Source organism: Dendropsophus ebraccatus, chromosome 3, assembly GCF_027789765.1.
Source record: "Dendropsophus ebraccatus isolate aDenEbr1 chromosome 3, aDenEbr1.pat, whole genome shotgun sequence".
Classification (NCBI taxonomy): Eukaryota; Metazoa; Chordata; class Amphibia; order Anura; family Hylidae; genus Dendropsophus; species Dendropsophus ebraccatus.
Genome location: NC_091456.1, coordinates 121,256,964 through 121,267,998, shown reverse-complemented (window position 1 = coordinate 121,267,998; position 11,035 = coordinate 121,256,964). Strand labels below are relative to the sequence as shown.

Sequence of the window (11,035 nt, the reverse complement as noted above, 5' to 3'; positions counted from 1 at the left end):
GGGCATTATTAGTTCATGGGGGCACCTCTGGAGGCATTATTAGTTCATGGGGGCATTATTAGTTCATGGGGGCACCTCTGGGGGCATTTTTAGCTCATGGGGGCACCTCTGGGGGCATTATTAGCTCATGGGGGCACCTCTGGTGGCATTATTAGTTCATGGGGGCATTATTAGTCCATGGGGGCACCTCTGGGGGCATTATTAGCTCATGAGGGCACCTCTGGGGGCATTATTAGCTCATGAGGGCACCTCTGGGGCCATTATTTGTTCATGGGGGCACAGCAGGGAATCCTACATACAGGGGGCATCCCACATTCCTACTCACTTTACTGCACATTACACCAAACAGCACAGTTACTATGGGAGCCTACAAGAGGGAGGAAGGGAAGGAAGTTGCTAGAAATGTGCGGAGCCTAAATTGTTTGTCTCGCAGGTTCTAAGGGGATGAAACGTATCTGGAAGGAATCATCTTGGAGGACTGGGCCGGATGAAGAGGAAAAGGGAAAGTGACGCCTCAGATCAAAGAAGACGTCACCAGTGAGTCACTGTATGACGGTTTTCTTATTTTGTAGAACATCATTTAGTAGGGGTGCCCCGAGGTGGAAAAGGTTGGGAAGCACTGCGCTAATCTGTCCCGCTGCGCCCGCTGGCACATGCTGTCATCTGATTGGGCCTCTTACCTAATCAGATGACAGCAAGTACCACCGCCCCCTCCTCCAGACATCTGCCTTGGCGGCCCAAGCTATGTCCTATGGCCGTATCTTTACCGCGTTGAGCTCCAGCTTGTGCTGCATCTACATTATCTGTACTCAGAGATATCACTGTGTTATCTGTGGTGTTACATAGGACTGCAGGGGACATCTACTACATAATCTGTACTCAGAGATATCACTGCGTTATCTGTGGTGTTACATAGGACTGCAGATGACTACTACATTATCTGTACTCAGAGGGATATCACTGTTATCTGTGGTGTTACATAGGACTGCAGGTGATATCAGGTGACTTCTCCAGGTTGCAGAAGTTCAAACTTCATCATGCCCTGCTGACAGTTTATAATGGGAGTTGTAGTTTTGCAGCATGTGGCTCTTCAGGTTGCAGCACTACAACCCCCATCGTTTCCAACTGGCAGTTCATGATGAGAGTTGTAGTTTTTCAGTTGTAGAGTCAGATTGGAATACAATGATTAGACAATGACACAGTACAGTCCATTAATGATAGGGGGCAGTAGTGCAGTACATGAGGTGGAGGCAGTGACAGGGCATTAGAACATGGTGGCACATTAGAGTAATTGGATATAACGTTAGATAGGACTTTGCCTGATCGGGGGGAGATGGGGGGGCCCCAAGCTAAAATTTTGCACCAGGGCCCATCAGCCTTTAGCTACGCCCCTGTTTGTAATGTATGTTATGTCTGTGAATGGCCCCCTTCCCCGTGTCCCACCACCCCCACCCGTGTACCCGGAAGTGTGGTGCGCTATACATACCTGTCACGTGCCGACACCTGTCTCCGATCAGAGTGACGTCTTCTTCTGCAGCGTCATCCGATGCTCAGCCGCGATTGGCTGAGCATAACTGTGCTCAGCCAATCGCGGCTGACCACAGCTGTGACGCTGCGGAGCAGCGACTCGGCCGTCCGTCCAAAGATGATGTTTGGCACAAGATGGCGGACGGCCCTCGACACGGATCAGGTAATGTATAACCTCTTAAGGACCCATGACGTACCGGCACGTCATGGATCACTGTCACTTAAGGACCCATGACGTACCGGTACGTCCGCCCTTTAAACGGGCGCCGCGGCCGGCCGGGTCCCGATCGGGGGAGATAGCCTGCTATAATACATAGCAGGCCATCTCTCCCTGTCGGCATAGAGGGTTGTTAACCCCCCCCATGCCGACGATCGCCGCTATTGGCTGATAAGCCCATAGCGGCGATCGGAACCTTTCCGGGCCATCGGTGGCCCGATGACCCGGAAAAAAATGGCGGTCGGTGCTGTCCGAGGACGGCACCGACCGCCATTACTGTAAAAAGTAATGGTGGTCACGGTACCACCGTCCCGATCGCCGTGAACGGCCGTTCACGGCGATCAAAGTCCCCACACGTAATAAATACCTGCTCCGGTCCAGAGCAGGTATTTGTACATTACTCACCTGTCCCGGGGTCCTGATCGGCGTCTTCCGGGTTCCTGGCGTCCTCTTCATCTTGTCGGGACTTCGGCTTCTTCCGTGAGTCCCGATCGGCTTTTTCCGGCTCCAGCGTCGTCTTTTTCGTATTTTTCCGGCTCCAGCGTCGTCTATTTTCGGATCTTGCGCTCTGCTGCCCCCTAGCGGCTGATAAGTGTAATACACGTATCAGCCACTACAGGGATGTTCAGAATGTAGTAAAAAAAAATTTTTTTCCCAATTTTTTTTTTTCTATTTCCGCACCCTATCGCCGCTGAGTGTTGATCAGCATCGCACGAAAGTGCGCTGCTAATCAGCAACTCCTCCTTTTTGGCGTAGGGTGTTTTTTTTCTATATTCTACTGCCACGGTCTGCTGATAAGTGCCGAACATAAGTGCGGCATTTATCAGCAACACCATTTTTGGCGTAGGTTTTTTTGTATACTTACTGTAAAAACACGTAAAAAAACACTACATTACACCACACTACATTGAATAAAGTTTTACACTACACCACTACATACCCTATATACCAATCCCCATATAAAGATGGCCCCCAGGGTGTTTTCGGTATCGGACGCATACGTTATTATTGCCTCCGACACCGAAACAGCCAGTGAGGATGAATGGGGGGGTCCTTGTTCCTCCATTCATCCTCATCCTCCTCATCATCCAGTGACGTGTCTGGAGTAGCATAGCGTACGCTGCCCCCAGACACGTCTTTTCTGCCAGTACCGTCCCAATAGAGATCACGGTATGGTGTGAAATTCTACAAACTCTGTGAGAGTACCTCAGGGTACACTTACAGATTTAGGGTACGTGCACAACTGCGGAATGGCGAAGGATAACCCTTCGTGCATTCCGCAGCTGGCACCCGCCGGCGGACTGATGCAGGGGCGCGTCTCCGCCCGTGTCATAGACCTCTATCCTATGCACGGGCGGATTCCATCATCCGTCATTCCATCAACACGTTGGACGCAGAGCGGAATCCACCCGTGCATAGAATGGAGTCTACGACACGGACTGAGACGTGCGCCTGCATCAGTCCGCCGGCGGGTGCCAACTGCGGAATGCACAAAGGGTTATCCTTCGCGATTCCGCAGTGTGCACGTACCCTTAGAGTGTATGAAGGAAGGGACACTCGAATCCAGCCCTCAGATGCCCACTCCCCCCCCCCATCCTCGGAGTTAGTGGGGACATTGTCCGGGAACTGATCTTCCCACTGCTGGATAAAGGTTACCACCTGTACGGGTATAACTTTTATACCAGCACCCCCTCTTCCGGTCCGTCGCTGCCTGAGCTACTGTAGCTTGCGGCACGATCCGAACATATCAGAAGCAGTAATAGAGCCCTAATATTTAGCAGCCATGGAGCGGACCCAGCGCTTCTGGATATGAAGGACCCCGTATCGCACCAGGACAACATTTTCCAGGTGACGTCCCCCACACTGGAGAAAGGGAGACCCCAGAAAGAAGTGGCAGAGTGTGGGGTAACAGGGGGATCAGGAAGGACAACATTTTTCCAGTGTGACACCTGTCCTGATCCCCCCGGCCTCTGCATACTGGATCGCTCCAAGGCGTACCACACGTCACTGGGGTTCTACATTATCTAAATTCTGTCCCTTATTCCTATTTCAGGGGTCACGTTGATCCAGGGATTATTCTGATCGCCATTATGGAGTCGGGAAGGAATTTTTCCCCTGTGATGAGGCTACTGTCGTCTGCCTCACGAGGGGTTTTTGCCTTCCTCTGGATCAACACAGGTTGAATTTGATGGACACCTGTCTTTTCAACCTTATAAACTAATAATTGGCCTAATACCCCCAAATAAATTAGAATTGTCCCTTTTCCCCAGCTAAATAGGTATGGCCGCCATTCCCATTAGAGGATGCCATGATGCAATTACAAAGCCTCTGTGCGGCCAGGACAGTAGAAACCCCCCACAAGTGACCCATTCTGGAAACTACACCCATAAGGAATCTAAAAGTTTTAAAGTTGGAAAAATGCATTTTTTCACAATTTTTCACGGTATTTTGGGTTTTTCATAAAGATTCGTTATAAGTATCGACTCCAATTTACAAGAAATGTGAAGTACAATATGTCACGAGAAAACAATCTCAGAATCAGCCGGATAGGTAAAAAGCATCCCGAAGTTATTAATGAATAAAGTGACACTGGTCAAATTCATAAAATTTGCTCCGGTCCTTAAGGCCATTTCAGGCCCGGTCCTTAAGGGGATAATGCACCACACTTCCGGGTACATGAGTAGGGGTGGTGGGACACGGGGAACGGGGCGATTCACAGACATAACATACATTACAAAGTTGTATAACTTTGTAATGTGTGTTATTCTGTGAGTAATTTCTGAGCGCCGCACTACCCCTTTAATCGTGCGAATTATCGCTCCATGTAAAAGTACCATAAGCATGGGGGCAGAGACCAGGTGGTGACTAGTCATGGCTCTCTGCGGGGGTGATTGACCCATTAGCTACCTCTTTGCCTGTCACTCATTCCCATACAGAGCTCGCTGACAGGCAGATAGCTAAGGACTAGTCATGGCCCTGTCTCCGCCCAGATGCCTATTTCACAGGGATCCATAATACCCCACACACAGGGATAAAAGCTTGTTTCCCAGGATAAGTTACCCATGCAGACACTGACACTATTGTAGGACACCATTATGTACTGGGTGCTGCTTCACCAGCACAATCATGCTGACTGCTTCTCTTTGAGGGTTTGTTCTCTAATAAACTACAACTCCAAGCATACCCTGAGAACTTCAAAAATTGAGAGATGTAGTTCGATTAAAAGCGTGTTATTCACAAGCGAGTTGTGGTCACAGATATACTGCAGGATGGAACCGCGTCATCCCACGATCATTTCCACTAGTGGGAACTAGGTAACCTAGTCAGACACCCAAGCACCGTGTAGCAGTCACCACCCTAGCACCATTCCAGAGACACCACAGAGGTTCTGCCTCAAACCATAGGTCAGCCAATGGCATGCGCCAGCTCTGGTGTGTCCTCAGCCAATCCGCTACCAGCTCTCAGTTTGACTCGTCCGCTTAGCTAGATAAACTTTACGCCGGGATCAGCCGCTTGGGTCTCCGGAGATGGGAGGATTCAGTGTGACGTATAGGAACAGTAACCAATCATAACTCGGTTGGTTCTTAATTGACAACGACGTCTACCAATACGGTGCTGCCGCTGTTATTTCCTGTATAGTAGTTTTTAATATGGCGAAGACTTACGATTATTTGTTCAAACTGCTTCTGATCGGTGACTCGGGAGTCGGGAAGACGTGCGTGCTGTTCAGGTTCTCAGAAGATGCCTTCAACTCAACGTTTATATCCACTATAGGTGAGAGGCGGCTCAAGTTTGGGTAGCAGTATATAGAAGTGTAGGGGGAATGACAGGGTCAGAGTGCAGGGGTCCAGCGACAGAGGGCGTGTGATCAGACATTGGAATTATGGGGAGTGCTGACCCGGCTATGGCCTCCCCATCACTAACTAAGGTGATACATGTATGTCTGATGTGGATAAACCTGTATGTCATATATGTATACTTATTCCACATGTACACCACTTTATTTCCTGCCATGACCTCTTCTGTAGAGCTCAGCATTGTCCCTTTAATCCTGCTGCCAGATGCTGAGGTTATAGCCGGACCAGCTAACAGCATAGCTGAACATTCCTTGTCAATGCCATGTAAACTATTATCTGTCAGGGCGTTTGGTAATCTTTCCGTTTCTTTAAGCCTTGGTGACAACCAATATGGCTGTGAGAACAGAGTTTTAGAACTCTAGTTTGTAAATCCGTATGGATGTACGACTTAAGTTTTACTCTTCTCTAAAAAGATTGACAGAGTAAAGCTATGGTCACAAGCGTCAGTGCGCACCCGCATCAGAACTCCCCACAGCACACAATGGAGCGAGCGTCTGGAGCCGCATGCTCCATTGTGTGAACTGACAGGGTTTTCTGCAACCGCTACTCACTGAATAGCGGCCACAGAAAACTGGCATGTCAGTTTTCTATGGCGCCGCTAGGGATCTCGGCCGGAGTGTATACTATAGCACAGATTTATCAAAGGGTGTAAAATTTAGACTGGTGCAAACTGCCCACTGCAACCAATTACCACTTCGCTTTCAGCGCTGATAAGGCTAGGTTCACATTGCGTTTTCAACATCCGTTTTTTGCAAAAAATGGATGCATTTGTGTGCATCTGTTTTTTCCATTGACTTCCATTATAAAAAAAAAAACGGATCAAAACGGCTGCGTTTTTTTTGACGCACAATAAAGTACCGCTGACACTACTTTTTTGACTGTTAAAAAAAACGGATCCGTCAAACGGATTGCAAAAAACGCATTGTGAACCCAACCTAAAATGAAATAGGAGCTGTAATTGGTTGCTATGGGCAGTTTGCACCAGTCTAAATTTTACACCCTTTGGTAAATCACCCCCTATGTGTATACACTCCGTCCGGGATCCCCTCAGCCTGCAGCACTATGTAAGTTCCGCAAGAATCACGGCTGTTGTTACAACAGCCATGATGATTCCTGCGGAACTTACATAGTGTGAACATAGCCTAAGGCTGCATTCACACGTCCAGTGTTCTTTCCGTGAAACAAGGGCTACATGGATGTTGAACACAAACCTGGTCTGTTTCCCCGGACGGTATGATGTATCAACGTTATGGGGACATTCTTTGAATCGATGCGGCACAGTAATGACAGAGTTGCGCGGCTCAGTCATTACAGTTGCATGACAATTCAAAGAGTTTCCCCGCTGCCGGCATGATGTTGATAGAGACCAGGGTTTGCGTTCAATTATTAGCAATGAAGGTTTTTCATTATAGAAGTCCCCTAGGGGGACTACAAAAGTGAGTAAGATAAATAAATAAAAGTTAAAAAAAAAAAAATCCTTACCATAATAAAATTTTGGACCTGGTCCCAGTACCTTATAGCTGTTGGGCACAGCTCTCCAATACTGTGCTCAGCAGTCTCTGGCAGGCTATTGCCAAAATCCAATTAATGGTCCCAGCTCCTGGTAAGTAGGCCTGAGGACGGACCTGCAGTGGCATGCACTGAAGGCAGCACCTATAGCAGGGGTACTCAACAACTTTAAGTGAAGGTCCACTTACCGGGGTCTATTGTCAGGTGAAGGTCCGAGCTGAACATCAGTAGGAAACGTGTTTTTGTTACTTTTCACAAACGTTCAACTATTTACATACAGAATTGATGCTTATTAGTGGGGAAAACTGGCATTTTCTCTCTCTCACCACCAGCCCTTTCAAATTAGGTACAAAGGGGGTGACTGCCCTAGTAGTATATAGCCCCCCCTGTTGCTCCCTCCTGAAGTATATAGCCCCCCGTGAGCTCTTCCCTGTAGTATATAGCCCCCCTGTGTGCTCGACCCCTCCCATATAGCCCCCCTGTAGTATATAGCCCCCTGTATTATATAGCCCCCTGTGTGCTCTCCCCTGTAGCATATAGCCCCATGTGTGCTCTCCCCCTGTAGTATATAGCCCCCCCTGTGTGCTCTCCCCCTGTACTATATAGCCCCCCTGTGTGCCCTCCCCCTCCCATAAAGCCCCCTTGTAGTATAAAGCCCCTGTGTGCTCTCCCCCTCCCATATAGCCCCCTGTAGTATATAGCCCCCTGTGTGCTCTCCCCCTGTATTATATAGCCCCCCTGTGTGCTCTCCCCTTGTAGTATTTAGCCTTCCTGTGTGCTCTCCCCCAGTAGTATATAGCCCCCCTGTGTGCTCTCCCCCTGTAGTATATAGCCCCCTGGTGTCTCTCCCCCTGTAGTATATAGCCACCCCCTGTGCTCTGCCCCTCTGTGTGCTCTCCCCCTGTAGTATACACCCTTCCCTGTATTATATGGCCCCCCCCTGTGTTCTCTACCCCTCCCATATAGCCCCCCTGTGTGCTCTCCCCCCTATAGATGGCCCTCTTGTACGTGTCACCTGGAAAAAAAAAACCAACAACTAACCACAACTCACCTAGCACCTTGCTCCTCCGCTGTGGCTGTCTTCTTCTCTCACCCTGTCGGCCCGGCCCCCGCTGATACGCACTCTCTGGGGACGTCACGGGGATTCCCAGCAGAGCGTGCACCGGAAGTTCAGGCCGGCAGCGCACACTGAGGTCCTGATGCACGCTCTGCGGGGGAATCCCCGGGATGTCCCCAGAGAGTGCGTATCAGCCGGGGGCCGAGCCGACACTGCCCCCAGTCCCACAGGCGTACTAAAATCTAATGACAGTACGCCTGTGGGGCGGTAGGCAGTGCGGTGGGGAGCGGGAGACATGGGGGCCGTCCCGCTACAGCGGGACATTATTATCCCGCCAGATCCGGGTGGTTGGGAGGTCTGGGGTCCGGACCGCCAGTTGAGGACCCCTGACCTATAGGGCTCACTGCCGCCATACGGGCTTGGCCCGGCCCTCAGCAGTTGCAGCGGGTGCCTGGCTATCACTATCACAGCAGATATAGCTGGCACAGCTTCTGCGTCTGTTTCATCTGAAGACGTATATATAAATTCCTGAGCAGGAATACACTGCAAAAGGGACGCACATTTACGTCCCTGGATGGGTTAAGCATGGATTGCAGCAGCCTGAAACAATGAGCTAGACAACATCAATCATCATGTACTGTATTGATCCCTATGATTTGTGCTTCCATTAGGTAGGGGTATAGTAGTGGAGGTATAGTGAATAAGGGTTGTAGTAGTACAGCTATAGAGCAGGGGTGTAGTAGTAGTACAGCTATAGATGAGGGTGTAGTGGTAGTACAGGTATAGAGGAGGGGGTGTAGTAGTAGTACAGGTATAGATGAGGGGTGTAGTAGTACAGGTATAGATGAGGGGTGTAGTAGTACAGGATAGATGAGAGGTGTAGTAGTACAGGTATAGATGAGGGGTGTAGTAGTAGTACAGCTATAGATGAGGGTGTAGTGGTAGTACAGGTATAGAGGAGGTGTAGTAGTAGTACAGGTATAGAGGAGGGTGTAGTAGTAGTACAGGTATAGAGGAGGGTGTGTAGTAGTAAGTACAGGTATAGAGGAGGGGTGTAGTAGTAGTACAGGTACAGATGAGGGTGTAGTAGTAGTACAGCTATAGAGGAGGGTGTAGTAGTACAGGTATAGCTGAGGGTGTAGTAGTACAGGTATAGATGAGAGGTGTAGTAGTAGTACAGGTATAGCTGAGGGGTGTAGTAGTAGTAGTACAGGTACAGATGAGGGGTGTAGTAGTACAGGTATAGATGAGGGGTGTAGTAGTACAGGTATAGAGGAGGGGTGTAGTAGTGGTAGTACAGGTATAGAGGAGGGGTGTAGTAGTAGTACAGGTATAGAGGAGGGGTGTAGTAGTGGTAGTACAGGTATAGAGGAGGGGGTGTAGAAGAAGTACAGTATAGAGGAGGGGTGTAGTAGTTGTAGTACAGGTATAGAGGAGGGGTGTAGTAGTACAGGTATAGAGGAGGGGTGTAGTAGTAGTACAGGTACAGATGAGGGGTGTAGAAGTAGTACAGGTACAGATGAGGGGTGTAGTAATAGTACAGGTATAGATGAGGGTTGTAGTAGTAGTACAGGTACAGATGAGGGTGTAGTAGTACAGGTATAGATGAGGGGTGTAGTAGTACAGGTATAGAGGAGGGGTGTAGTAGTAGTAGGTACAGAAAGGGGTGTATTAGTACAGGTATAGTTGGGGGACAGACTGGCGGGCGCTCACACTAATCAGCTGTTTGAAGGGCCTGCAGCCTTTTTAAACAGCTGATCAGCAAGTGAGCTGACATGCTGACCCCACCATACCGATACTTGTGGCCTATCCTGAGGATATATTATTTTTTAAAGATTGGATAGCCACTTTAGGCCACATCTCACATGCATGCAAATGCTTCTAATCCCAGAAACATTGTGCAACTGCTGGAGAATGCCATGGGTTAGGTTTCAAGCACATTGTGTTTGCATGCATGTGGGAATGTGGCCTTAAAGGGGTTGGCTATCTTATAGCTGTTCTTAAATAAAATAGCATTGTTAAAAATATGGATTTACTGTCTTTGTGCTGTATAATAAAACTTTACACCTGTTGTCCCTCATTATAGCGGCAGCTATATGGCTTTCCTCTGCCTCTCCAGAGCGTGTGCAATGCACCAGAAAACAGGCACAGTTATGCAGCTGTGGGTATGCTGGGGGCAGTAGTTATGCACCGTTTGAGCTATGATGGATGCTGAGGCAGTAGTACGCACCGTTTTGAGCTATGATGGATGCTGGGGCAGTAGTATGCACTGTATCAGCTGTTGGGTATGCTGGGGGCAGTAGTTATGCACCGCCCCCCTTTGAGCTATGATGGATGCTGGGGGCAGTAGTTATGCACTGTTTCAGCTGGTGGGTATGCTGGGGGCAGTAGTTATGCACTGTTTCAGCTGTTGGGTATGCTGGGGGCAGTAGTTTGGCACTGTATCAGCTGTTGGTGTATGCTGGGGGCAGTAGTTATGCACCGTTTGAGCTATGATGGAGTGCTGGGGGCAGTAGTTTATGCACTGGTTCAGCTGTTGGTTATGTGTGGGGGGCAGTAGTTATGCACTGTATCAGCTGTTGGGTATGCTGGGGGCAGTAGTTATGCACTGTATCAGCTGTTGGGTATGCTGGGGGCAGTAGTTATGCACTGTATCAGCTGTTGGGTATGCTGGGGGTAGTAGTTATGCACTGTATCAGCTGTTGGGTATGCTGGGGGGCAGAGTTATGCACTGTTCAGCTGTTGGGTATGCTGGGGGCAGTAGTTATGCACTGTATCAGCTGTTGGGTATGCTGGGGGCAGTAGTTATGCACTGTATCAGCTGTTGGTATGCTGGGGGCAGTAGTTATGCACTGTATCAGCTGTATG

At 49.2% G+C, this 11,035-nt stretch overlaps 1 protein-coding gene across 2 annotated transcripts in view; it reads left to right on the top strand.

The window, feature by feature from the left end:
* The first annotated feature begins 5,259 nt into the window (after window positions 1-5,259).
* The window catches only part of LOC138786005 (ras-related protein Rab-8A), a 93,060-nt gene continuing 87,284 nt past the window's right edge, over window positions 5,260-11,035 (top strand). Inside the window, exon 1 of one of the 2 annotated variants that reach the window (XM_069962597.1) lies at window positions 5,260-5,518. In XM_069962597.1, coding sequence (XP_069818698.1) covers window positions 5,395-5,518 — 124 coding nt within the window. In that variant the 5' untranslated portion in view covers window positions 5,260-5,394. The remainder of the gene's footprint in view (window positions 5,519-11,035) is intronic. The other variant, XM_069962596.1, reaches the window with a different exon arrangement.